Genomic DNA, 27,822 nt, shown 5'->3' with positions numbered 1-27,822 from the left:
AATTAGAAATATGGAGAGGCCTTGTCTAGCGCGACACCTTAAGTCCTTAACAGCACATGGGCGAGCTTCGAGATGCCGATATATCCAGATGGTGACATTGGATAGACTCCGCCATGACGATTGCGGCCTATTTCATACCGCTGTTGCTTCGGACGCCTTGCGTGTGATTTAGAACGCAACTTTTACGACTCAAAGTGACAACTACACAGCAGCAAATCCCACTATCATCATCACCTCTCCCTCTTGGCAACAGAGCCTCGCTTCTCCTGTCCGCGGTTAGCGGCCTCTTAGCAGAAAGCCAAGACAAATCCTTGATCCACCCGGCACCGCGAACACGCCCGGGAATAGGACTCTCAGTGAGGTGTGCCCCAGATAATGCCATACAATCGTAATCAGAATCAGAAACACCCATTCTTGTTTCCGGTACGTACCACTAGACCACCCCTGCAAAGCCAAAAAGCCAAGACGGTTGCGACGGCATCTCGCAACCATACCAAGACCACATCTCGCAAGCCACGGGCTCCAATTGACGGCCAACCATGTGTCCACTGTCCTCCTTTGCGGGCTCAGGCAGGGTCCACCTGGACGCTGAGCACATTATCTCCTCCTGATGAGCGTCGCTGCGTACTTGGGATTGGAAGACGCGGCTACTTTCTCGTCACTAGTGCTTGTAGAGACACGCCCCAGGGCGGAATGACACCCGTGCCAAGCAAGTGGCTGACAACGCTTAAATTCATGCTTAAACCAGGGCGTTTGCTTTTGCTCGAATGAGAGGCCGCCTGACCCAAGGTACCACCTGCGCCGAGCCCTGTCCGATCCGTCTTGGCAGTTTTGAAGGAATCAGTATTTTATTAATTGGGTGACTCGTAAAGTTAGAAAACGCCATTGTCTTTTCCGCGGCCAGGAAGAATTTCCATGGCATCAGTGACAGTATTCTTGGCGGCATCAGCTGCGTAGGGAGGTAGAACAAGGCAGTTTTGCTCAACCACAAGCATTGGCACTCTACACAAAACGCTTCACAAAAAACAACAGTGCTGACTGACAAGGCTTCCCGCCGAGCCTTGGTAATCCTCACAATCCATCGTTGTTTCATCAACATGGCAATGTAATTGGAGCGTCTCGCCTGTCGTATTCCATCCTTGGTACATACTTGACTGGGTTGCGCGTTAGTGTGCACCGTCCAGAGCCGATTTTCCGAGCTCAGCCCTCAGACGACAAGCAGCTCAAATGGCCTTCCTCTCGCGCCAATTTCAAACAAACATGGGTCGCATACAGTACATTGCATCTTGGCTCTGTGACACAGCAGAGTAGTATCCATAGGCCAAGCTTTAGACAAGTTTGAAAAAGCAGGGAGTTGGAGGCATGAGCACTGGCACAAGAGGCATGGCATGGCTAGGCATATGATGTCGATCCTGATGCGTGAAGTCTCAGCATTCAAAACAGTCAACTCCCGTTCCAGCCGAGGGCGGTGACAATCAACAACTTACAGTACACTACTCACTGATCCAGTGGTTCACAGGGAGAGATAATGATTCTTACAGCACATGCAAAAGGGCCGTGGCTCTAAAAAAGCACCGAGACAGAGACGAGACATTAACAAACGCCCAGCTCGGCACCACGGCACAGTCGACGTCATGTCCTGGGGACGTGGGGAATGGGGACTTTGTCTCCAGGGGGGCAAAACCGCCGATTTTCCCGAGTTGACCTCATCTCAGGCCTTCCTGTCCACTGTAACTGCTCCATCGAGAGCAGTACAGAACCCGCTAATGGTCAAGATCTTGATCACTGGAACCCGTGTTACGTGTCCTGGACAATCATGAGCTTTCGTGAGAAGAACAAGCATTGGGCTAGAGGCGGGCGCTGTCGATCTCTCTGAAACCCTTCATCTGAATGGCCAAAATAAGAAACCTTCGTAGGAGAATTAAAAAAGAAGACACACGGATCAGGGTCTGGCGCTTGTTGGAAACAAGCAGTCAACGAGGTTATGCCTGATACACGCATTGATGCACAGTCGAATACCTTCCTTTCTGCTACAAGTCCAAGCTCGGCGGTAAAAGCGAGAACAACAAGAAGAACTTCTCCCGAGCACTCCCCAATTTTTTCTTCTTCATTTTTTTTCTTTCAAATCCCCATAAGTCAGTCAGTCAGTCACGGCGGTCAACGTTACCTGTGGTTGCATTATTTCAGTGTACGATACGACACCCGCGGAAGTGCGTGTATCATGGCAAAGGGATTTTGAGTGGGAATGCATGACAAAAGCCGCTCTAGGACCGTTACCTGACATGGACATGATCGACAAGCCTCGCGCTGGGAGAGGCAGAGGCAGACAAAGGGCCCCCAAATGAGGCAACTTCGTGGGTCCTTCGGAGATTCTCAAAGGCTTAAGCTTACCTTGAAGATCTCCATCAGTTGGACCCTAAACTTGAACATGTTGTGGTGCCTGGCAGACGTCATCTCGTCATCAACTGCTGAGGAAAACTTTATTTACAGGCGGCAGACGCCTATCACTTGAGCCGTGCGTGCCGACGGGTGGTGATAATCTTGCTTGTTTTGTTGGTTGTTGTTGTCCTATCAGAAGAGGAAGTTGTTTAGAAATGCTCGTTTCTGTTTGTTTCGAATGGGTTTCCATAACTGAGCAACGGCTATGACGATGTTGCTGACTACCTATAATTACCTAGGTACCTATTATTGGGATGACTGTGGAGGCTGAATGCGTGGGATTGAGTGCTTACGAGCGTTGTTTCGAATGAGCCAACATCAACTGGCATGATAGGGTCTCCTGGTAGATACCGTACATATGCGAGCGCAATGACACTCTACCATCCCGCTCAGGGAATTATGTATGTACCGTATTGCACGGGCGTAGATCATCACATCGTCAAGTTTACGTGAAACACAACCAGCAGAGGTTACATCGAGGTTACAGGAAACGGCTCTTGAGCGACAGCAAACAATTCGAGATTGTCTCAGCTGGGTAGGCAATCAACCTGCGAGGAACTTTTTTTTTATTTTTACAGCACCAATATCCCTGATAGTTGATCAGAGGAGACCAAGTGGGCTATAAGACGACAAAGTACATGACTCTCTCATTCTCTGACACCGGGAACTTTTGAGGAATAACTGATCGATCTTGGCACTTGCACAGGGAAATGAAGTCTTGTCTGGTCCACCAGGACTTGAGTCTGTGCAATGCCATGGAGTATCAAAACCTGAATGTCTCGTGCGAGCCAAGGCGCTTTGAAGCTCGGCTTCTTGGACAATCGTAATTTGTGCTGTAACCCAACCCAACCCAACTCCTTTAGAGGCGGGAAAAACCCCAGATGATCAAAGAGCACGACAAGTCCGAGGCTGTTCCCGACAACCCCTAGACTCGGGCCACGGCACTTGGTGCCAAGCCTGAAATTTGGAGTGTTCCAAAGCCGCATCATCCGCCGAGGGCTGACGAAACCCAAATAAGGCTCAAAAGACGCAACAATAACACTGCAACATAGAACGGGAAATACCTTTTTTATCTTTTTTTGGTCTTGTGTTATTTACGAAATGGTTTTTTTTTTTTTTTTGAGGAGGCATATTCCGTGAGCAACAAAAATGTCTTGCCAATTTCATCGCGAGCCAAGAACCGCTCATCATAATCCTGATAAGCACTGAGGCCTCGCTTAGGAGCATGGCCTCCTCTCCTGAACTATTTCTAGACGAGACCCATCCGGCCATATCCTGCGCTTTGTGCGGTAGAAGGACGTACGTTGGACGATGTTGCTGCTTCTCCCACAAGCCGAGAATTCCGTGTCGTGGCCGACTGTCTTTTATTTTATAGCACATGATGGGCTTGTTTTTGATAGCCAAGGAAATCTGATAGAGCGGTGAAAATGTTAGTAGGTATGCATCTGATATACACACACACACGACCACCGCTCGTAGAAAATTCACCCATTCACGTCCAGGCAGCCAAGAGGATCAGCAGCCAAGCTTCAGTGGCTTTGCAATCCCTGCACGGGGCTTTCCAGGAGCGGCCTAATTCAGCCTTCTGATGGGTTCTAGCCCCCGTCACCTGCTGAGGTAATGGGGCCAAGAGAAGCCTCGCATTGGGGATCTCAGCCAGACAGAGCCAAGCACAGCTCGAAATAAGCTCGGGAGGGATAATTGGCTTCCTGATATGCTTACTGTTTGCCGCATTGCCGCATGCAAATAAGGGTACTTATGTGGCTTTGAGAGGATCCGCGGTGTTGGGAGCCGGAACCGTCACGTCTGTCTGTGGCTGCTGTATTTTATTTGGCTTGGACGGTTAGCAAAGAGTGCCACTGACCGAGCATTGCATTGCATTGCAGCATTGGCATTACGATATTTGCATTCTGGTCGAGTTATTGTTGGTTGACGCAAAGAATGATTATAGTAGTATTTATGGTTATTCTTAGTGGTGCTTGGCATTGGCCTCTATGAGACTTTCTTCTTCTTCTTTTATTTTAATACATTCATAACTACAAGCCAGCACCAAGACAGGCCTATTCATTCATTGTAACCTTACCTTGCTTGACTCAACATTCTCGGCATTGATCTCATGAGACTTTATCTTTCCAATGAGTTTAATTTAAATGCTGAACAAAGTTTCCGTCTCGACTCTATTATTCGCTAGACGCTTTAAAGCAAGCTTCTCTTCTCCCCTCCTACCAACGAATCCCCCTCAATCTTGCCAGCATAGATTGTTCACGCATAGGTAGTAACACGGAGTAATAGGATTATATAATTCCTCATCTCGAGCCGTCTATCCGAGTGATTGCGTTTCCCTTGCACCTTCCCTCGACTCGCTTCTCGATAGTTTGAAACCCTAAGGCTCCGTCTCGTATCGATAACGGAAAGACCTCACCTGCGCCAACTCGGATATATGGCAAAGGGTTCAGCTCTAATTATACTCCGTACCTTACCTACCTATGTATGTCCCCGCCCGTATCACGATACCTTGGACAGTCAGAAACAGCGAAACAATCAAGCCGGCCAGACGGGCGCACCGAAACGTCGCCGACGCACATTAGAATCGCCTGGGAACGCCTCCCCCACGACTATATCTCCCGCTACTGGTGGATTCAGCTAGTCTTTCGAGGTTCAGACTCTTTGCTATCCTGAGCGCTATCAACGCCAGCGTGTGACGGACTGTATCATACGGGTAAGCTTCTGAATTCTACGCAGAACAAGCACTGCATTCCATTTATTGTATGATGAACCTGCAAATAACACAGTGGCTGCAAGTTCCTCCATGAATACATACATACCTCACTCCTTATCCCCACCTCATGCTACAACCTCCCACTACTGATCCGATAGCCGTGATCTGTCATGCATTTTGCTCCTTCTTACGCCTATCATGCCCTTTCTGGACCCGACCCTGCCCTGGCCCTGCATCGTCATCTTTCCCTAAAGCCCCCTTGATGGTGGGTCAGCTTCAAAAGCTTGTCCTGACCAACCTAAGCTTAGACGAGTCTTAGACGCTCTCAATCTCAGTCTCACCCCTAGGCAGTGCCTCTCTCTCTATCTGCACACCCTCCTTCTTTGCCGTCCTCCGTGCTTCTCCACACTCCCGGCCATGTCGTCGCCGAGTTATCCACCACCGACTTTACGCCTCCAGGCCTCTGATTCCCTTTTCTGACTTGCCTTTGCAACCTTATCTTGCTCTTGGCCCCTCCCTGTCTTCCCGTCTTGTCCGAGGACACGGTTCATTAAACCCTGCTGACCTGTTTCTGAACAAGAGGAATAACATCTCTCTCTAATCTTGACTTGACATTCCACTCCAACATTACATGCTCGCTCGCTTCTTGTAGCAAATCATCGGTTTCACCAACTCGACGACAAACGCAGCAAGCCGTGGCTCTCGAGCAACTACAGACTCCTTGATAGGTATGTTTGCCTCCGTCTCAGATGTGTCTTTTTCCTATGCCTCTGTCTGGTACTCGGTGCATCCGGCGCAATACCTCCTAGGTGAGGCGGTTTGATGCATGGATCAAGTGTCCTGGAAGCACTCGTGGGACCGTTGTGTTCACTAAACCGGGTTTCTCTGGGGCGCCTGAGAGCCGCAATCGACTTTTGTGTGTGTGTACTTGCTTCGCAAGCTGGGTCTTGGCTCGAGTTGAGTCAAGTCAAGCAGCTGTGAGATTGCTTGGTCCATCTTACTACATCCGACGAGTTCATGATGCACATCGCCAAGCGGCAAATACTCAATCTAAGGGAAATTTTAGTCGAGTGGATCATCCACTTAACCGGCTCCGACGGCACTCCCGCCAGGGAGTCGAGCCTCAAACCCCTGGGATGTGGGCTTGGAGTGTGTCACTGTACCGTTGTGTTGTGGTTTCCCTTACGACCTTGTTTTGGGGATTATATATGATCACCGGTGTGCAACTCATATCTTGATTCTCTCCCCTTGCACCTTTCCTTTCTTCACATACGCTCGACTACTATACCAAGATATTTCAAACCTGCACTCAGACATCACCTATCTACTGCTTCACGCATATACATTACAGGCACAAGACTAACAAATCTACTTAGCCTTGTAACCTTACCAAGATCAAACAAACACTTTCATAAGCCCCAACGCTCTCAGGAACGCCAAGAGAGCGAAGGAAGAGCCCACTTCCACAGGTGGATACGTGGACAAAATTCCGCTCAACCCTCAGCCCTTGTGGAGTCACCTTCGCACATTCGGCTTTCACACGCCCACGCCCTGGCTCGATCTGATCTAGTGGGGTGCCGCGTACAAACAAGCCAGAGCTTGGTTCTCACAAGGCCCTTATTTATAAAGTCGCTGAGAACCTACCCAGGACACTGGCTCCGGATCCATTGCCCTCAAAAACTCCTTCCAGCCTCCCGCCCTTGTGCGGAATATCTCTTTCACATAACATCACATCACGTTACACACCTTCACAATGGAAACGTACCACGGATATGTGCGGACACCCGCCGATGCTATCAGATTATTCGAGGCTTGCCGATTAGGCATTCTGCCCCGTGTGCAACGACGACTTTCAGAGAAGGAGAGACAGTCAATTCGATCTGGTTCGGTTTTTGTTTGGGATGAGCGGGAAGCTGGTATGAGGAGATGGACTGATGGAAAGTCATGGAGCGCCAGTCGAGTGTCGGGAAGCTTCCTGACATACCGTGAGATGGAGGGCAAGCGAGGTGGTGGCTTCAACACTACCCGACGAGGTGGTGGAAAAACCCCAGACTCTGGACGCGGTAGCGACGAGGACCTAGATGACGGAGAGCCCGAGGGATACCGATACAAGGCGGACGGCCTGATGAAGCAATCTTTCAGCATCACTACTTCAACCGGCCAGCATCTTCACCTTATCTCATACTATTCTCGCCCTCAACCTGGCCAGCCTGAGCTTCAACAACCAACGAATGATCCTAACTTGCGCGGCATAGTCCCTGTTAAGGGCATGTATCCTGAGTCCAGCATGGGAGAGGCCAACACTACACCAGCTCTAACACGGGCGCCGATGCAGCAGCCTCCCTACATGGTTCCTCAGCCCGGTCAACAACCATATGCTCCCTATGGCCAGCCTGGCTATGGATGGCCTCCTTCTCCCGTCGCTACTCCTCCTTATAGCCATTACGCCGCTCCCTACCCCCACGGTGTTCCTCAGCAACTTCCACCTCACCCCGGCCACCCAGGTCTTCCTCACCCACATTACCATCAGGCACCTGTTTATGAGCATCGTGCTCCTCTCCCCCCTCTCCCCGCCAAGCCCACCTACCAATCAACATCTCCTCACTACTCACACCCTACTCTCCCTAGAGCCCACGACTCGCCTCGAGAGCATCATCTGCAGGCAGCTGCTCCAGCCGCCATGGTGAATGGATCTTCTCGTACTCATCAGGTTGCGCTCCCCGGTCTTGGTGCTGTTACCAATGGCCCCCCAGGATCGTCTCTCGCTGCCATCAGCACTCCCCCTAGCCGCACTATGAGCGTCAGCCCTCCACGCAGCTCGCATTCCGAAGCTCCTGCCACCACATCTAACAAGGCCAGCCTCTCAGCGCTTCTGCACCCTACTCCCGCACCTAGCGAAAGCGGTAGCGTCAAGCCTGGCAGCGCCAGCAGCAGTCCTAGATCGGCTGGTGCCTGTGGTCTGGAGAAGGGCGGTGTCAGTGAGGACGCAAGAGCCTTGAGAATGCTGGACCGCAAATTTTGCATTTAGAAACGCGAGGAAGCCGTTTTCAGGGACGTTGGAGAGGATTGGAGGCCAAAATCAGCCTAGTTAGAGGCTATCACGCTAAGGGGTTGTGTTTATCCATCATATGCATTGTCACGGCGTCTTCATTTTCTACGGGGCAGCAACCAAAGGAGGTTGACTGCGATCATTCAGCGTGCTTTTTTACGACACGGAAAGGAAGAGGTATGAACGGAATGGTGTTTAAGGGGTCATACAAGGCAGAACCATGGTTCAGTGGTGTTTAGGTGCCGTTGCAATACCAAATCATGTACATAGTTACTGAACAATATCAGGAGCATATTGGCCAAACTCGACCATCATCACCATTCCACCTAATTCATCGCGTCTCTGTATGTTTGAGTGACGTTTCGCCCCAGGTTGTAATATCAGACCGGCTGACGAAGCGGGTTGTACGTACGTGTTTAGTGTAAGTCAGGGGCGGCACAACGGCACGATGAGGTAAAATTTACAGTAGATTTAAGGTTGTTGTCAGTTGGAGGATAGTGTCTGCATTCCCGTTTATCCGTGTCTTTAGCTATTTGGCACCGCGTAGTGCAGGGCCGCGTCATCCTGACGATGCCGAGATGCCGGACAGGGTGTGGTACAGATTGTAAAGAACGCGTAAGGGAGAAACTGGGGAAAAGAGGGAAATGATGCTGCTAAATAACAGAGGGTCTCGGATGGTTCCAGGTAATCCTTAATTTTATCTCGAAGCCTAGAATTGGGGTTTGCGTATAATCGCTGTAGGGGTGCGATGGAAATAGGCGATAACTTAGAGGCCTGGAGGGGTGGCGAGAGGATGAAGCTATTGACGATAGTTGGCAGTGCTATTTATGGACGAGGGAGATGTCTTTAAATTGGCTCGAATTGGTCTCGTGAGATTGGTCTGCTCGTATTGAGCCTTTCGTTGTAATGTTGATTGTGAAGCTATTCGTATAGGCTGGCTTGTCACTGCAAGACAGTTCCTAATATCGTGCATGGTCTGTCTTGACATGCTCACATGCTTGACTGTTTAACAAAGACCTGGAGATTCATTGTAGTCGCATTTGAGTTAATCCAAGCAGCCATTGTATTATACCTTAAAATAGTTTATTTCATCAGCGGATAGATTGGATGCACGTAATCAGTAGCATGTCGCGTGTAAGTCGGACTATAGTTGAACCGACCCGAGTCCCCATTTGACAGCTGCTGCAAGTGCTACGCTGCGTTACCTTACGCGCATCAATGGGCAGAATAATCAAGCTTCGCGACGACTGATTGATTGTCTTTGTCCGCATCAATAGAGGACAATGAAATGACAATTCAATAGCTGCAAAACTCCCATCTCGACTCCAAGATTGATTTCACAATAACCATGCTGTTACAATCCATATAGCAACTCTACTCCAAACTTCGATTCATCTCGATTTGACTTGATCCTTTCTTTGATCACGGTTGCGCCGATACCATCATGTTCACCTTTTGCCCGCTCCAGGGCGCCCTTTCAGACTCGCCTGCTTCACAATCGCTCCTCGAGCTCGATGGAGGAGTCAAGGTGCTGGTAGATCTAGGATGGGACGAGACCTTTGACGTTGAAAAGCTCAAAGAGATAGAGAAGTATGCCATGCCCCCCCTGCGCATCTGATCTGATAGTGACGATGATGGCTGACAATCATGCGCTATAGACAAGTAACGACTCTCTCGCTCATCCTCGTTACACATGCGACGGCTTCGCATCTTGCTGCCTACGCCCATTGCTGCAAGAACATTCCACAGTTCACGCGCATCCCCGTGTATGCGACACGACCAGTCATTGACCTTGGCCGCACCCTCATCCAAGACCTCTACACATCGAGTCCAGCCGCGGCGACGACGATCCCTCAGAGTTCGCTTACCGAGAGCGCATATTCGCTCACACAGACTGCGACGACTGCGCAGAACTTACTACTACAATCTCCCACCAATGAGGAGATTGCACGATACTTCTCCCTGATCCAACCGCTGAAATACTCACAACCACATCAACCCCTCCCCTCCCCATTCTCGCCGCCTCTTAATGGCTTGACTATCACCGCCTACAACTCTGGACATACCCTCGGAGGTACGATATGGCACATTCAGCATGGACTGGAATCGATTGTGTACGCTGTGGACTGGAACCAGGCACGTGAGAATGTCTTTGCTGGAGCAGCTTGGCTGGGAGGTGCTGGAGGCGGTGGCGCTGAGGTCATTGAGCAACTGCGGAAACCAACTGCACTGATCTGCAGTAGTCGTGGTGCAGACCGAACTGCCCAGACTGGAGGTCGCGCAAAGCGAGACGAGCAGCTGGTCGACACTATCAAGGCTTGCGTGGCACGAGGAGGAACTGTTCTTATCCCCGTGGATTCAAGTGCTCGAGTTCTAGAACTCTCGTATCTCCTGGAACATGCCTGGAGGACCGATGCTGCTTCCGATGAAGGCGTCCTCAAGACAGCCAGGCTATACTTGGCTGGACGCAATATGTCAAGCACAATGCGATACGCCCGAAGTATGCTCGAGTGGATGGATGATAGCATCGTTCAAGAGTTTGAGGCCTTTGCCGAGGGCCAACGAAAGGTCAACGGCTCGAACGACAAGAAGGAAGGTGGACCATTCGACTTTAAATATCTACGGCTCCTCGAGCGCAAGGCTCAGATCGCACGACTTCTAAGTCAGAACCCCGACAACGTATCGACAGAAGGCCGTGTTATTCTGGCCAGTGACAGCAGTATCGAGTGGGGTTTCTCAAAGGATTTGATCAAGGGGTTGGCACGAGACTCGCGAAACTTGGTCATCCTAACAGATAAGCCGGGTCTATCAAAGACAGACAAGCCATCTATTGCACGAACACTATGGGATTGGTGGAAGGAGCGCAAGGATGGTGTCTCGGTGGAACAAAACGCAAATGGAGAGAATCTCGAGTTTGTTTATGCTGGTGGACGGGAGTTGGAGATCCGCGAGGCCCAACGCCATGCGCTAGAAGGCGACGAATTGGCATTGTATCAACAATGGCTTGCGACTCAAAGACAGCTTCAGGCTACGCAGCAGAGCGGAGGCGCTGCTGGACTTGAGGCTACAGCAGATGTCGTCGACGATGCTTCATCTGAATCCTCTTCTGACTCAGAAGATGAAGATGGAGAACAACAAGGCAAAGCACTCAACGTCTCAACTGCTATCGCCCAAGCTGGCCGGAAGAATGTTGTCCTCAAGGACGAGGATCTCGGTATCAACGTGCTCATCAAGAAGAAGGGCGTGTACGATTTCGACTCGAGAGGGAAGAAGGGCCGAGAGAGGACGTTCCCTATCGCTATACGAAGGAAGCGCCAGGACGACTTTGGAGAGCTCATTCGACCCGAAGATTACCTCCGTGCCGAGGAGAAAGAGGAAGAAGGACAGGACAACACCAGCATGGAGGCTGCTGACGACAAGCTCGGCAAGAAGAGAAGATGGGACGACTTTGCAAAGGCTGGAGCCGGTTTCAAGCGGCAACAGAATATGCGGCCTGGTTCCGCCGACGGAGAAGAGGCTGCAGCTGGTGACCATGATGGTTTCGTGCCTGATGAGCTCGATAGTGTCGAGGATCTCGAGACCGAGGAGCCTACGGGGCCATGCAAACTCACATACCAGACCGAAACTGTCCAGACCAACATGCGCATTGCATTCGTTGACTTTAGCGGTCTACATGATAAGCGGAGTCTTAACATGCTGATTCCCCTAATCCAACCACGAAAGCTCATTCTTGTTGGTGGTGAACGGGATGAGACACTTTCTCTGGCTGAAGACTGTCGTCGAGCATTGGGCGGGGATAGTGGCAACGCGAATGCAGGCAGTGAGCGTTCCGTTGACGTATATACTCCCGAGGTTGGAGTTGTCGTCGATGCCAGTGTCGACACCAACGCATGGGTTGTCAAGCTCGCTGATCCTCTTGTCAGGAAGATCAAGTGGCAGAATGTGCGTGGTCTGGGTATTGTCACTATTACCGGGCAGCTCCTTGCCACACATCTCAACGAAGCTGCCGCAGCAGATGAAGATGCTGCCAACAAGCGCCAGAAGACGGATGAAGCCTCATCAACAACACTCACCAACATGGCCGCGGATATCCCCTCGGCCACACCAGTTCTCGACGTCTTACCGGCGAACCTCATCTCCGCCGTCCGCTCAGCAGCCCAGCCACTGCACGTTGGCGATCTACGTCTTGCTGACCTCCGTCGTGCCATGCAATCTGCAGGCCATGCAGCTGAGTTCCGTGGCGAGGGTACACTAGTTGTCGACGGCACCGTGGCTGTCCGCAAGACCTCGGCAGGACGCGTTGAGGTAGAGAGCGTCGGTATGCCGACTGCACGAAGAAGCACTTTCTACGAGGTGCGTAAGATGATATACGATAACTTGGCGGTTGTGGCTGGGGCATAGAACGTCCATGGATGGCCACAGAAGAAATTGGAGGCGAAGAAAAGGAATGGGCGTAATCGATGGGATGCGCTGGTTTTTGTACTCTACTGAAGGAAGAAAGGAAGAAAGAAAGAAAGACAAGTAAGATAAGACAAAGGTGTATTCTCTTTGGGGAATGATTTGGTTACAACGAGCCACGACGGGGTTGGAGTTTGCAGAAAATGGAGGTTGAGATAGATTCAACAAAGGCATCAAAGCCACTTCTCCGTTTTTCCCTTGGTGTTTCTTGCTTTGACTGTAATCTTGATGAACAAGTAAAGGACTGAAGCATGTCACGATAAGCCACAAGTGTCGATTCTAGGCACATGCATCTATGAAGCTTTATGAGATCTGGTCGTCATGCTGATGTTCGTCTCTTGACAGACAGATCTATCCTTGAGTCGTCTCACTCGGTCTGAACAAACCCCTGATTAAAGCTCTCCCAAATCAACGTACATAAACGGTGTAAAGAGCGCCCAAACGCCTAGCAATGCAAGTCTATTCAACCATATCCAAGGACCCCAACCCCAATTTTCATCTTACAGGCTGCATAGGCGCCATTTCATACTCTCCTCCACCATCTGGCCCCCTTCCTCTCACAGCAATACCCATCTCCTCATCAACAGGAGGAGGTTGCGGCGCGGCGCCTTCAGCTCCCGTAGCTGGGAGAATGGGACGACCGCCGAAGAAGACAGGCTGCAGCTCGCGATACTGACAGCCCCAAGTCCCGAGACCGATACATAGCCCGGATGAGACAAGCATGGTGAACCACCAGGCGCCGTGGCGGGGGATGTGGCCGCTGTAAAGGGATGCGATGACGAGGTTGAGAAAGTGGACGGTCAATGCGAAATCGGGTACGAGTTTGGAGCGAGCGATGAGGGCGACTATTGCGATAGGACTATAAAGTGTTAGTAACGAACGGTATTCGAACAAGGGGAGCTTCTGCGCGTGCTTCGAGCAGTTGAACTCACATAATCAACCCGCCATCCAACAAGAACACAAATGCCATGAGCCACCCATGCGTGGTATCTCCTCTCAGTCCCTCCCATCCAAACACAAGTGTCCAGCTAAACCCAGAGCCAGAGACAAGCGCCGTAAATACGATCAGGACCAGTGCAGCGAAGTAGTATATCGCCTGTAGCGTCGCGATCTGGCCTGCGATTTTTAGGGGCGCAAGTTCCGCGAGGGCGCCTGCGCGCGGAGGCTTACGACGTCGCGGCATCTTTTGTTTTTTGTGTCAAGTTGTTGTAGGAGGCCAAGTGTAGAGGGTGCAGGAGTCGTCGTCGGTCATCGAAGGGGCATGTCTGGTGAGGTCTTGTGATGTCTTCTTTGAGCTTTCGGCTTTAGCGCATGAACCTTGTATTTCTAGCTTTTCCTCGTCTCTTGAAGCTTGGTTATTGAAAGTAGAACTCAACAGGAGCTGAGAATCAGCGTAGACAAAGAAGAAGTAAAGGAGAGAAGAAAGTTGAATGCAGGGAATAAGTCGAGTTGCTTAAAGCAAGGGAAGTAAGTACGTAAAGGACAATCAAAGGACAGATTAAAGTGCGTCAGCCACACAAAGCAGAGCATGAGCTACCTAGCTACCCTGAAACGTGGCTTGTGCTCCATCCACTAAGCCACTTCGATCTCACCGCCCTCTTTTTCTGCCGGTTCTGCTCGTCATAGTGTACCCTCCCTCAGTGTTCGAGATACACGGCTCATGAGATTTTGCACGCCCTCATCGCCATCACCAATTTACTCTCTTGCATAAAAACCACAAAAATTACAAATACGCAATGGGTTTCTGGCCTTTCTCAAGTGAATCCCGCGCTGATGCCATTCGCTCCGGCGACGCGATACCAAACCGTCAAGAGCGCAAGATCTGCTGGGCCGCCCGCGATGCCTACTTCAACTGTCTAGACGCCCACAACATCGTCGACGCCACCAAGGATCCATCAGCGACAAAGAAGGCTTGCCCAGTCGAGACGGCGGATTTTGAGAGGGATTGTGCAGCTGCTTGGGTCAAATACTTCAAGCAGTGGAGGGTTGCCGACATTCAGAAGAAGCGACGCCTGGATGAGTTGAGAGCACAGGGAGCACAGGAGATGACGGTTACGACGAGCTTTGCGCCAGAGGGTGGTGCTGGGGAGAAGGGCAAGGGCGTAGGCGATATTCAGGCCATGCTGGACCAAAAGAAGTAAAAGGAGTTGGAGGAATAAGATGATAGATGAATGGGACAACGGACGGACACGGAAAAGACTTCACAAGAGGCCATTGCTTGTTTTACATATTTGTATTATATCACTGTAAACTACCACAATATCACCACCTCACACCCCAAAAGTTACAATCACACCCGCAATTGCACTCACTGTACCACCTTCACATCACACCACACCACACCACACCCATTCCTCCCAATGGGCTAACTCGAGTCTTTATCCTACCAAATCTATCTATTCCTACTACCTAAAGCCGCTGCCTGTGCAAGCCCTGCCAGCTGATGAAAAACCAAGAGAGGACAATAAGTATATGACAAAAACGAAGTATCATATGAAAAGGAGGTCACTCAACAAAGAGTTGATTAACGACCAGAAGAAAAGTGAATAAAAAAAACAGACTGTAGCGTGCTAAGCGTGGTGGTATCATCCATGTCTTCTTCTTTTTTTGATAAAAGGAACCATATCTGCACTCGCTCCAGAGACACCGACCGCCCTTGAAACTAGCGATACGGCTCGCCCACCACCTTTCCGAGTGCTTCTCTGCTTCGTCGCTGACAAAGGAAATTGTGACCGAAATAGAAACTTGCTTTCATAGGCCGAGGCCGAGTCCAGTATGCCAAAGACGTCGATTGACAGAATAACAATAAGGAAATAGTGCACGGCTGGTCAAGGAATGGTCCAGCATAAGAATGTGATAAGAATATGAATAAGGGGGTGTCGCCAGGTGTCTCGCTTTTCTAATGCATCATTGGTGGTTGGCGATGGTTCCGTCGCTCGTCAACCTTGTGTATGTATCTGCGTCGTTCGCTTTCTTAATCGTGAATCCATCTTTGTCCTCCTTGACAAACCTGGAAGTGATTCCTTGGTTTGACCTTGGTCGCAACCTAAGCTACCAGTCGTACTCCATTATCGTCTGTCCCATCCTTCCTTGGTAATGGCGGCAGCTCCTTATTGAGACTGTCAATGCTGACTCTCTGTCCTTGATTGACGGGACCTGTGCCATTGCTGAGACCTGCATATCCACTGTCTGCGCTTCCGGGTCCGGCATATCCTGACTTGGGAGGAGTTGGAGGTGGTGCTCTCGTCGGAGGTAGGCTCTTGTTGAGGTCTTTAGAGGATCTCGGGAGCTTGGCCTCTGTGTCGTCGCGGCCATTTTCACCTGCCTCCTGCACCACGGGCAAGATAGGCTCGTGCTGCAAAGAATCGCGGTTGTCCCTAGAAGTGCCGGTAGTCAAGACTCGGTCCGGAACCTGGTTCTCAGTATGTCCATGCCTCTCGGAGCGCTCGGCCTCCTTATTAGCCCGTTCGAGCGTTTCCTGAGCTTCCGGAGACCGTGGGCCAGGTGGTGGAGGTGGTACATGGGTTGGCATCGGTGGAACGGCCTGAGACGACCTGCGGCGAGAATTCCAGCTTGACACCCTGTTTTCTGAACGTTGAGCTTCAATCATTTCCTGGTGTCTCCGTTCAGCCTCCCTGTGAGCCTCTTCGGTGGACATGGTGACACCTTCGATGAAATGGTAGAACCGGTCACCATACTGGTCAGGTGGTAGTGCTGAGATTTGAGTCTTGTCACTAGATAAGCCCTTCCAGAAGTGCTCAATCTTTTTGATGATTCCATACTAAATCATGTCAGTTGTCGTCGGGTTCAGCCTTGGTGCAATACTTACGTGAGTGAGACAGTCGATGACTCCGAGATAGTAAATTTCATCCCCTGGAGTGTTATCTTCATGGGTTGCTCTGAAACCGCCGTCATCCTGTCCAAAGACCCATCCAGGTCGATGTTGGCCTTCTTGCAACTCATCAGGCATCTTGTTTGCTGACTGGCCCATGGGTACTGGTCGCTCCTGGCGAATCATCTGTCTCAGTTCCCTAGCCTTACGTTGGTTTTCTAATTTGGATGGTGTGCGAAGGAGGACCGAGTTGGGCTCGTCGTCGGGAGACTTCTCACCACCAGGGTTGAAAACTTGTAGTGTCTTGTCACGAAGGTTCTCTTCATTCCCTCGAGAGACATCATGTATGCCAACCAGTAGTGAGTAGTCCATGATCTTAAGTCTCTTCAGGAGGGCAACGTCCCGTTGTAGTTGCTCAAGGAACATGCGCTTCTTCTGGATACCCAACTCGAGGCTCCGCTGTCGCCTCAGCCAGTTGAGATCCTTCAGGGTCGCCCTGGGATTTTTCTCCAAATCCTCTTCCCTATAGTCTCGGCCAATGGTAGAGCCCTTCAAATCGAAAGTGGTGTGGATATCTCGGTGTGGGGGGAAGAGGTTGTTCATCACAACAAAGTGTATCTTCTTTCCATATGGCATCTTAACTCGGTGAAGGCCGTAGAACTGCGAAAGAAGCATATTGGGGTTGTCTTTAACATGCTGGTAGTATTCCTTAAGAATCTTGCGAAGAAACTTATGTTCAGCATGGTGGATGGTCTTGATGATGTACTTGTAATCCCGTGAGAAGTAAAAGAAACTTCCGCTCTTGCCAGGCGATCCCAGCTCAGAAAGAATATACTTGCCCGTAAGCGACATCAGATAATCTGCAGGGTCCAAGCGGAAGAGAGCTCGGAGGCGACGAAAGACCCAGGGAGCGTAGTCCTTGAATTTGAAATCGTACTTGGCAGACGGCACCAGCTCATTACCGGCGATGTCAAATGTCGACTTCTGCTTAGTCTCAAAATCGGCATCTGTCAACTCTCGGTCGAGCTTGGCATTCGTCCTCGAAACCGAAACACGAATACCTGTAAGCATGTTGTAGGCCGTCTCCCAGTTGGCGTGATTCTCGTCAACCTTGGTGCCGACAAGAACACGATCGTCATCCTCCTCCTCCTTTCTCCTCCTCTTGCTAGCTCTCTTTTGTCGCAATGCCTCTGCCCAGCGAAGAGCATCCTCATCTGGTACAATCTCATCCCGTGGTCCATCTGATTGCATTGATCGAGTTGGCCTTCTGCCCATACTCAACGAGGGTCGTCGACCACTTGAACTTCCAGCATTAGTAGGGGAGAAGCGGCCACTAGCTTGGGCTGTATCCATTCCGTCTTTTGAGCCGCGCCCGGGCACGTATTTTGGTACATCGAGGGTATGTCGTTGCTTGAGACCAGGGGGTGCTTGTAAGTGTCCTGTTGATGAGGCTGCTGCGCTTGACGGGTTATAGATTGGTGGTGATGACAATCGATGTGTACCATTTGTGCGAGGGTGCAGTGTCGGCGCCGCATCGGTGTTCGTATTATTATTCGCTGAGAGAGCAGTTTGTGACTGAGAACCGCGCGGCTCTACAGGGAATGGGGAGAGTGAGAGTGTGTGGTTTCCTTCAAAGCTCCTGCTTGGGGGCTTCTCAGAGGTTCCCTCTATCGTTTGGGGTTCCGAAGGTAAGGGCTTTGATAGTATGTTGTTTTGTTGATGATTATTGGTAGAGGCTGTGGTGGAATTGATACCATTGGTATCGGATGAGTGTTGGCGTGTACGATCGACTAGGTTCGCTTTGCCATTAGGCATGGGCTGCTGCCCAAACTTGCCGACTCCGTTTACATCGTCTTGTTGGATGTGAGTAGCTGTAGCGGGCATGCCGTTGGAATTGGAGCTCATGCTCGTGGGCCGCGTGCTGTTACTGTTGCCATTCATAGGCGCCGGTGTTGAGTCGGAGACGTCGGACGCGTGCGTAGAGGAAATTGAGCTCTCGTCAAAGCTCTCATTGATTGTATCGGATCGGGTGTGGCGGATAGAACCCCCATTCACCCTATCCTTGTTTACGAAACCGAACTGGTTCGTAGGATCAAGGTTGAGGATATCGGGGTTATTGCTAAAGATTGTGGAATTGTCCTGGTCGGAGAGAAACGATGGCATTTCGAGCGGGAGTATGAGGAACTCGCTGGAGGCCAAGACCAGCGAGTGCTGACGCGGTAGATGCTACTAGGTGAAGTGATGCTATTTCGAGCGTAAATCGGGGGTTGTGGATGTGATAATATCGTCGAGACGTCGTCGAGCTCTGGAGTCACTTGGCTTCCTGTCGCAGTGGTTCGCTCTCACTAACTCTGGGATGAGTATTAACGTTGCTGGTGGACAATGGGCGGTAGAGACGAGAGAGGGAAATTGGTTCGAGGGCCTTGCTGGCTGGGCGCACGGGGGGATGCTTGGCGGGTCGACCAATGGGCAGGGCAGGGACACCACGCTGGGGTGAAAAGTCGAGGGGAAGCGAAAGCCCAGGCAAAGTTGAAGCTGTAGATTAAATGGGCTACGGAAGTTGTATGAGGATGATTGCGATGGGAAGCGGTTTCGTCTATCGAATTCCCAATTAATGTGCTGTCGAATTAGATCGATTTCTGGGCGTGAGGTGAGGTGAGCGACGGAGACGGAGAAGAGAGACGGAGGATGGATGGTGTAGTGTAGAGTTGGTTGGTGGTGGTGAGGCTGGGAGAAATCCGGGTGGGAAAAAGTGACGGGGGCCTGGGCTTCGTTCTTTCAGCAGTAGCGGTTGCAGTTGCAGCAGCTCCTTCCTGCCTTGCCTGGCCTGTACCTAAAACTGGAAATGAGGCGTCTCTCTGTGTGTCCTGTAAGGAAGAAGGGGGAAGGAAATGGTACCCAATGGGATAAAGGATGGGGGCCACCCGGGATCCCGGCTGATATGAGATGTGAGGATTGGTGGACGGTGTGACAGGCTCTGTTTTACTGGGCACAGCGTATTCAGGGCTATCTTTCAGTGCACTTCACCCACTGAAGCAATGCAACTGGGCTGTGTGGACCACTGAAAGGGGAGGGTTTGCGTGGCATACTGGTAGGTCCCAGCGCCAGATGGGCTTGGCTTGGGGCTTGGCAGGCGGCCCTGGAAACCCGTCTCCCGTCCGTCTGATGCCGCTGCTACATTTATCGGTGGCTTGCAATATTGGCGTCTAGCTCTTGTATTTTAGGGGGTATGGGTCAGAGAAAAGATACACGCCATTGACACAGTTTAAGATGCCATTAGAAGTGCCGGTCGGTTGTGGTGTTGTCAGATTTGACGATATGTGGCCATAATCATCCTTCTTATCTCGCCAAGGGGTTAACATGAGAGAACAGCCAACTAACTTGACAGTACCTACAGCACAGCATAGCATGATATAACCCAGGCTTCTCCATGATTCAATACGATCTCCCTATTTAATGTCACCCTTGTCATGAAGCATCAATCAGTGCCCGTCTCATTCTAAGTTTGCCTCAGAAGTCGAACAGTGGGTAACGAGTTATATCTCGACTCATGTCTGTTCAACATGAAACTTATGGTTCCAAGCATTGACTCTCCGACTGCACGCATGTATTACATATGTAGAAACCTGCTTCAGTAACTTGATGTTCATTCAGCTGATCCGATTTCGATATTGTTCGGATGCTTTAAAGGCTCCGAGTGCTTGTTACTGGCTATTAAAGAACCTTGTCAGTCGTCTACTGCCATTGGATCCCGTCAACATCAATCAATCACCCCAGGCACCGTTAACACAGCCACGGGGGGTCAAGATCCACTCTCCCCCGTCTCTTTCAATCTCGTTGTCGTGGATATGAAGACCAAGCTAAATCTCCAGACTACCCAAGGTCCATACTAATCTATTTACTCTTCATCTCAACTTGAATATGAAATACTGAGAATGATTTCTAAGTGGCAACAGATTTTTGGTGGTGTTTCTTCAAACTAAACCCAGTGCACTATTCGACTAATGACAACTGATCATCCTTTTGGCTGATATGTCGATTTGCAAGATCGGCGCCATTCTCTCATGTTCCAGGTCTTTTTTTGGTCCCAAGACATTTGTTCCTGTCCCTTGTTTTTTGTCTTCACCGCTAGCCAGCACATTCCGTCATGGCTGCGACCCTTACATAGTATGACACCAGCGGTGTTTATGCGGCTGATCTACCTTCCAACATGCAGCGTCCAACATCCATCCATACTGGTACATACTGTGATAATCCCGCGGCTTTAACATCCGATATGTTTCCGTATCTGGTATGGAGAGCAATATTCCATAGTCTTTAGTCTTATAAGTGTTCATTGGGATTATGGTGGCTCTGAAGGAGTCTCGCTCCAAAGAACGTGTGAATACCCTAAGCTGTCACTCAAAGCTCGTATCACGGGCATGTGCGTTTCCTGTGACACATGGAGCATCGTTATACATCATACATGACTTGTCATGCTGCACTCACAACTGATTCTCATCTCTATGTAGTATCAACCTCCTTACGACAAAGCCAAGCCCATCATCTTACAACATATCAGCCCCCAATATCTAAACAAGCTCTTCATTCTCCACAGCATCTCATATACTCTTGGCTGCCTCTTCCTCTTCAATAACAAATATCTTCCTACCCCTGGCAAGCCACCCACAGAGCACGGCCCTTCTCGGGGTTGGCGAAGAATGCGAGCAACCGTAACAGATGTAAAGGATCCACTGTCTACGCAATCCTTGATGAATCCTTTCAAGCACAGCTAACTCAACTTTCTTGGCCCTCTCTCTGGAAATAAAAAGGAGGGCTGTGATTTTCAGGAACATGTGCAGTCTAGTGCTAACTAACGCGCCTTTGCTGATCAGATACGTGAAAGCCCTGTAGACCCTGTCCCTGGGTTTTGTCAGATCGCATTCCAGTGCTGACTCATTCGTTTCTTGCTTCACGAGCCTCTTCCAGACGGTTCACGACAACTTCCTAACTTGACTCTTACAACACACCCCAATTACTACATCCAGATGTCCTCTCAAACTTAAACGTGAACCTTAAGTAGGGGTTTGGCGTACCGATGGTTTCTGATCTGTTAAAATAGAACTGCACCTGAATCATTTCGACCTTCTATGATCGAGAACGCTAATACTCTCAATAAGTTCGCCATCACAAGTTATCACACAACTCAAGAGTCATCTGTATGAGAGGAAAGTGGGAAATCCCACAGTTTTGCTCAAATAAACTATCTGTCTCACCAGCTCCAGCCACGTCGTTGCAGAACGCAAAATCTCGTCCATACAACGGCACGCGCCGAGCCGGTACGAAAGTCATCCGGTCCATTCAGTTTCCCCCTCAAAAGTTATTTTTTCTTGTTTTTCTACTTTCATGGTTTTCATTGGTGCTGCTCAATAGCAGTCATCTCACTGTCTCAACCCTCAGTCTTGTCGCGAGAAGCCGTGTTCGAGCAAAGACTGCATCTTGTCCATGATAGGAGAGGGAGAGAGAGCAATATCAATGTAGTAATGTTACCCGTGGGCCTCATAAAGCCCTTTCGAATCCACCAATACGTGTCTAGCAGAGTCTGCCTCAGCTCATGAGATCCGCTCATCCAACGTAGATTTGTCGTAAGGGTATCATATCCCCCGTGCGCTCGCTCCGCCGAGGTGCTGTTCAAATTGCAAGTCAGCTACAGAAATTGCAGCCCTCAAATACAAACCGAGGGCAACGCCATCCGCGTGAAGAGCCTCGAACGCCTCGAACCTCAGAAACACCTCTTCCTTTCCTTTCTCCCGCACCATTTGACTATGTCCAGCCCCAAAGCGGGCATGTCTACCGTGGTCGATGCCCAAAGAACACCTTTTCCCTGGAAGTTCCATTTCTCGCTCTTTTTCATCATCCGTAGATATCATGAACCAAATCAAACAGAATGCCAAAGCCGATGGTGATGATACGACTGACAGATCCGTGCAAAAAGGAAGCCAACAAGGCCTCCATGCCAAGAATGCGTGAGCCAAATGAGTCGGGGCTCGCTAATGTGTTGGGTTTTTGCATAGAAACCCTTTGGGAAAGTGTCGAAGGAGTCGTAATCCATCGGCAGTGCAGGCCGTTCGCCGTCCCATCCATTCGCGGAAAAATATGCGAATAATGTACAATCCAACATTGAAATCACAACCCAGTACAAAAAAAAAATCATCTGAAAAGTCATCCTTAAACCCCTGTCTCGCCTGCCTAACGCCATGCAAGAGATATATGATATTAGGATTGGGTATCGCGAGGCGGGCCGCGACCTCGACCGCCTGCGCCTTGGCCACCACGGCCACGATACCCGCGGCCTCGTCCACGACCTCGTCCGCCGTTGTTATAGTGCGGGTTGCCGTGCTGAGGGTTTTGGCTCTGCCAATTACCTTGGCCTTGTTGAGGCAGACCAGCCTGCTGCATCTGCTGAGGCTGTTGGTATTGCTGAGGTTGTTGAGTTTGGGGCTGCTGCTGACCCTGTGCAGCAGGTAGTTGTCCCCTTTGCATGTTGGATATGGGCCGGGGGATCGACTCAGGGTTCTCGTAGACATAGAGACTCTTGTCGATGCTGGCGGGGATAGGCTGGATCTCAGTACCAAGATCCCGCTCAATGTTGTAGAGGTTGAAGCGGTCGTCCCAGTTGATCAGGTTAATAGCCAGACCAAGGTGGCCATAACGACCAGATCGACCAATGCGATGAAGATAGGTCTCGGCATTCTTGGGGAAATCAAAGTTGATGACAACGTTGACAGCCTGGATGTCGATACCACGAGTGAGAAGATCGGAACAGACCAAGTTTCGGCACACACCGTTACGGAAGTCGTGGAAAACACGGTTTCGTGCATGTTGCTGCATCTTAGCATGACTGTAGAAGCAGGAATATCCAAGTTCGGTAATTTTCTTAGCCAGAAGTTCGACTCGGTTGGTGGAATTGCAGAAGATAATCGACTGGTTGATTTGGAGCTTGGAGAAGAGGGTGTTCAAGCAGTGGACCTTCTGCTTCTCTTCAACAAAGGCGTAGTATTGAGTGATACCCCTCAGAGTGAGCTCATCCATCAGGTTGATCTCATAGGGGCTGACCATGTTCTTATCGGAAAAGTCCTTGACGGACAGAGGGAATGTGGCTGAGAAAAGCATGACTTGTCGGTCCTTGGGGTGAAATTGCAGAAGCTGTTCAATAACGGGAGTAAACTCAATGGATAGAAGCTTATCGGCTTCATCCATGATGAACATGGGGCATTCGCTAAGGTCGGCAACATTTTTGCCAGCGAGATCGAGAATTCGGCCTGGGGTACCAACCACAATATGGACGGGATCCTGCAGACGAATAATGTCATCTCGAAGACCGGTACCACCAGTCGTAACCATAACATTAATGCCGAGGTGCTTGCCGAGGGTCTTGCAGACTTGCGAGGTCTGCATGGCAAGCTCACGTGTGGGGACAAGGATAAGACATTGAATCTTGGAAACCTTGGGGTTGATGCGTTCCAAGGTAGGGATGACAAAGGCAGCTGTCTTGCCAGTGCCATTCTTTGCTCGCGCAAGAATATCTCGGCCAGTTAATGCAACGGGTATAGCTTCCTCTTGAATTGGTGAGGGTTTCTCAAATCCTGCTTCAAATATTCCCATAAGTAGATCTCGCTTGAGGGCAAAGTTCTCAAACTCGAGGCCCTTTGTGTTTGTAACATCCTGGGGACAAAGGTCAGCCTCTAGGCGTGCGCCAAGAAAATCATGATTGCAGCATGTACCTCTGTTTGTTGTCGGTTATCCTTTGCGGGGAGGTTCAGGTTCTTCTTCCACTCGTCACCCGCGGCGGGAGCACCGTCACTGCTCGAGTTAGTCCAAGCTCATAAGGGCCGCTAGGGCGGCGCAGCGGACCTGAGTTGGGTGGATTTCAGCTTGTCTGCTAGCTGATCCGCCATTGCGTGTATAGGATCCGTCTACGGATCGAAAGAAAATAGAGGGGTGAGGTATTATATGCAAAACAGCACAGAGGTCGGCCTCTCGTGGGTTCGGGGCGCGGGAGGGGGGCAGCAGGTGAGGAGCTGCAAGGCGTTGTTGGTTTGTGTGGAGAGAGGTCGGAAGAAAATCGGTGCGCGAACTACCTGAGAAAGAAGACTCAGGGATGAAAGTGCTTTAGTTAGTTGAAAGCGCGAGGTCGATGTCGTGTGGAGAGGTTTCTTGTCGTCGCGGAGTGTTTAAAAGTGTGGTTGGGTTCTTGGTAGAGGGAAGAAATAGAGTAGAAGTAGGCTCAGTCTTGGAGTTTGAAGGTGAAGGTGACGATGGTGTGTGCCTCATTGCGGCGGAAGGCCCTGCAGTTTTTGGTCACGTGTAGGCGGGGCAGCCCGGTTTTTATCGTTTGCTGAGATGGACGAGAATGAGCTTTTGCTAAAATGATCTAGTCTATTGTATTCTCGAATTGGCCAAGTGTTTGCTTGGAGGTGAGCGACTCTCGGTGGGAGATTCCGAGGCTTTTGTTGTGAGGAATATGACACGAGAGATGAAAATCAACAGAGTTTCAATGAGGACGCATGATACCTCCGGCTCTAAGCAGGGGCCAGCTCTAACGATTCAACAAGCGAGGTACACCTTGTACTGCAGCCTGGGGTTAAGCTGTTCAAATGGCAAAAGACAGCTCATCTGTGCGTATCTTTCGAGGGGATATGCACCTCTGAAGGTTAAGTTCTTATCGTTCATCTATCAATTCACATTCTAGGTCAAGAAAGGTGGCGTTACTAGGTACACATTACTCGATACTAGGCACACTCACGATCTCACAATCACATAAAAACAATGCCTTGACCAATAACCGCTGCAGGAATTGCCAATTCACGCAAGCCATTCGTTCATCCTCCATCATGGAATCTGTAGAAACTGGTATTCATTCTTCGCTCTACTCGGCCTGACATCTAGACCAAGGCCATAGTCAAATAAGTAACTCCAAGGTGGTGCAAGACACACACACACACACATATATATACAAATGACCTGTACTCCGGGTTTTACAGCTTCATACCCACAGCCTTTGCAACTCTCAGACTCTGCCTCATGCTAAGATCAAGCATAATCTCTTCACTGCCACCGGGGATGGCATATGCTCGCACATCACGGTACAGTCGCTCTACCTTGGCACCCTGGCCTCCTCGAGAGTAACTCAAGCCACCGAAAATCTGACTAGCTTCTCGGGCACAGAACTCAAATGTGAGGGTAGACTGGGCCTTGAGACCAGCAATAGGACCGCCGAGCCGAAGCATAGCCTCTGTCTCACCCATGCGTTCGCACTGGTAGATGAGGTTCTCGAGCCAGTTGTATGAGGCCTCGATTTGACGAGCCATGTGAGCGAGCTTCATGCGAATAACGGGGTGGTCAATAAGCTTTTTGCCGAATGTGCGTCGCTTGCTACCGTACTTGACGGACTCCTCGTAGCAGACACGAGAGAATCGGAGGGACTGGATAATAATACCCATACGCTCGTGGTTGAAGTTGGTCATGATGACCTTGAAACCCTGGTTCTGCTTGCCGAGCAAGTTCTCAACGGGAACCTTGACATCTTCGAAGGTGATATATGTTGTTCCTGAAGACAGGACACCTTGGCAAGGCATGCGTCGGGTGGAAACACCCTCACCACGTTCAATGAGGAGCAGAGACACACCGTTCATGCCAGCCTCTCCAGTCCGCACAGCGACGGTGAAATAGTCGGCCCAAATACCGTTGGTAATCCACTTCTTCTCACCGTTGACGATGTAGTGCTTGCCGTCCTCGCTCAGCTTGGCCTCGCAGGTCAGGTTGGCGACATCACTACCAGCATCAGGCTCAGTGATGGCCAAGCAGATACGCTTCTCGCCACTGAGGATGCCAGGCATGATACGGTCCTTGAGCTCCTTCTTACCGAATTTCATAAGAGGAGGGCAGCCAATACCGAAACCACCAATGATGTTCCAGACGAAACCACCAGAGCCAGTGCGGGACAGCTCGTCGGTGATGATCATCTCGTGGAAGAGATCCCACTGCTCAGGAGGGACAGACTTTATACCTTGAGGAACATATTGGGTTGGGTACTTGACACCGAGCAGACCAGCGAGATAACCGCGGCGACCCATCTCCTTGTAGATCTCCTCGGGGACCTCCTTGGCCTCGTCCCAGTCGGTGACATAAGGCTCGATATCCTTCTCAACCCATTCGCGGATCTCGGCGCGGAGAGCGGCATGAGATTCATTGAAGTATGGTGAATGGTACTAACAGATGTAAGCAAGGAGCTGACAGAAGGCAACAGGGGTAAGCCTACGCTTTGGTACCAGGCAGGGTCAGCAAAGGGAATCTGGTCACCGAAAGGCTCAAGAGCCTCGGCGTCTTCCTCCTTGGCAGCAACCTCCTTCTGTGTAGTCTTGACGGCCTTGGGTGTAGGGGCCGCGGGCACCGGAGCAGCATTGGCCTCAGGCTTAGGCTCGGGGGCCGCGGGTTTGGAGTCAAGGGATCCGACCTGAAGCTGCTTCTTGTACTTCTTGAGAATACCCTCGTTGTGGTACTTCCAGAATTGCTTGGAAGCGTCCTTGCCGCCGACGCGCTGGAGAATCTTCTTACCACCTGTTACGCGTCAGATGTGAGTTTCGAGGACCGTATTGTGGTTGACCTACCTGGGTGGTCGTCTTGGAATTTTGTCACATCGTAAACATCGCCATCGACAATGATGTACAAGTCGTCGGGCTTCTTATGCGACGCAACGTCGCTTGTGGTAAAGACCTTAGACATGTTGACTTTGTATTGGTGATGATATGAGATGGAGAAAGGATAATCAAAACTGCAAAGGGTATATATCACAGGGTCAAAAAGAAAAGGCCAGCACAACAATATGGGAGAAGAAGAAGGAAGAGAAAGGGATCACAGAACCTTTCATAGAACCTTTTTTTAAAACATGCTTCGGCAAAAGCACAGGTAGCATTACAATCACATGTTGGTGCTTCAGCTCCACCCCCATATTCTATCATCTTATTTTCTGGGGAAAAACTTATCGCTTCAGGTCATGAGTCGTCTCATTCACGGCATTACTCGATGCGGTCATGGTATGTAGAGAGACAAAGGTCATGTGAATACGCCTCGCTATCTTCATTTCACATGTGAAAGAGCCGCAGTAAACGACAATTGCTCTGCTGCTAAACTCTAGCGCATGCGTTGATGTCATTATGGAGGATGCCGAGGCTTCTGTGCGCTGCCCAATCGGAGGTCCAGCATTGCCAAATATGGCGTCCGAGGTAAATCCAAATGCTCACGACTCGCCAACCTTACAAGGGGACAAACCCCCACGGGGAACGG

The 27,822-nt window shown here is 50.4% G+C and overlaps 8 protein-coding genes across 8 annotated transcripts; 3 read left to right on the top strand and 5 right to left on the bottom strand.

Annotated features, from left to right (window-relative positions):
• Positions 1-230: 230 nt before the first annotated feature.
• Positions 231-412, bottom strand: FPRO_10992 (uncharacterized protein; the record flags this gene model as incomplete). The annotated part of the gene is made up of 2 exons (XM_031232015.1): positions 231-266; positions 335-412. The coding sequence occupies 2 exons, from the start codon at positions 410-412 to the stop codon at positions 231-233; spliced, it is 114 nt and encodes a 37-aa protein (XP_031081995.1).
• A 6,499-nt stretch (positions 413-6,911) lies between these two features.
• FPRO_10991 (uncharacterized protein) lies at positions 6,912-8,186 on the top strand (the record flags this gene model as incomplete). The annotated part of the gene is made up of 1 exon (XM_031232014.1): positions 6,912-8,186. One exon carries the CDS (start codon positions 6,912-6,914, stop codon positions 8,184-8,186), a length of 1,275 nt encoding a protein of 424 aa, XP_031081994.1.
• A 1,465-nt stretch (positions 8,187-9,651) lies between these two features.
• FPRO_10990 (uncharacterized protein) lies at positions 9,652-12,608 on the top strand (the record flags this gene model as incomplete). Its single annotated transcript, XM_031232013.1, has 2 exons — positions 9,652-9,797; positions 9,866-12,608. 2 exons carry the CDS (start codon positions 9,652-9,654, stop codon positions 12,606-12,608), a joined length of 2,889 nt encoding a protein of 962 aa, XP_031081993.1.
• A 552-nt stretch (positions 12,609-13,160) lies between these two features.
• FPRO_10989 (uncharacterized protein) lies at positions 13,161-13,848 on the bottom strand (the record flags this gene model as incomplete). The annotated part of the gene is made up of 2 exons (XM_031232012.1): positions 13,161-13,524; positions 13,598-13,848. 2 exons carry the CDS (start codon positions 13,846-13,848, stop codon positions 13,161-13,163), a joined length of 615 nt encoding a protein of 204 aa, XP_031081992.1.
• Positions 13,849-14,401: 553 nt separating this feature from the next.
• On the top strand, positions 14,402-14,806 carry FPRO_10988 (uncharacterized protein; the record flags this gene model as incomplete). The annotated part of the gene is made up of 1 exon (XM_031232011.1): positions 14,402-14,806. One exon carries the CDS (start codon positions 14,402-14,404, stop codon positions 14,804-14,806), a length of 405 nt encoding a protein of 134 aa, XP_031081991.1.
• Positions 14,807-15,711: 905 nt separating this feature from the next.
• FPRO_10987 (uncharacterized protein) lies at positions 15,712-18,660 on the bottom strand (the record flags this gene model as incomplete). The annotated part of the gene is made up of 2 exons (XM_031232010.1): positions 15,712-16,446; positions 16,495-18,660. The coding sequence occupies 2 exons, from the start codon at positions 18,658-18,660 to the stop codon at positions 15,712-15,714; spliced, it is 2,901 nt and encodes a 966-aa protein (XP_031081990.1).
• A 4,092-nt stretch (positions 18,661-22,752) lies between these two features.
• Positions 22,753-24,434, bottom strand: FPRO_10986 (putative ATP-dependent RNA helicase DHH1; the record flags this gene model as incomplete). Its single annotated transcript, XM_031232009.1, has 3 exons — positions 22,753-24,201; positions 24,261-24,339; positions 24,391-24,434. 3 exons carry the CDS (start codon positions 24,432-24,434, stop codon positions 22,753-22,755), a joined length of 1,572 nt encoding a protein of 523 aa, XP_031081989.1.
• Positions 24,435-25,514: 1,080 nt separating this feature from the next.
• Positions 25,515-27,261, bottom strand: FPRO_10985 (putative acyl-CoA dehydrogenase; the record flags this gene model as incomplete). Its single annotated transcript, XM_031232008.1, has 3 exons — positions 25,515-26,747; positions 26,798-27,096; positions 27,147-27,261. The coding sequence occupies 3 exons, from the start codon at positions 27,259-27,261 to the stop codon at positions 25,515-25,517; spliced, it is 1,647 nt and encodes a 548-aa protein (XP_031081988.1).
• Positions 27,262-27,822: the final 561 nt, after the last annotated feature.

This window comes from Fusarium proliferatum, assembly GCF_900067095.1.
Source record: "Fusarium proliferatum ET1 genome assembly, contig: FPRO_scaffold005, whole genome shotgun sequence".
In the NCBI taxonomy this organism is placed as follows: Eukaryota; Fungi; Ascomycota; class Sordariomycetes; order Hypocreales; family Nectriaceae; genus Fusarium; species Fusarium proliferatum.
This window is presented reverse-complemented; position numbering and strand designations above follow the sequence as displayed.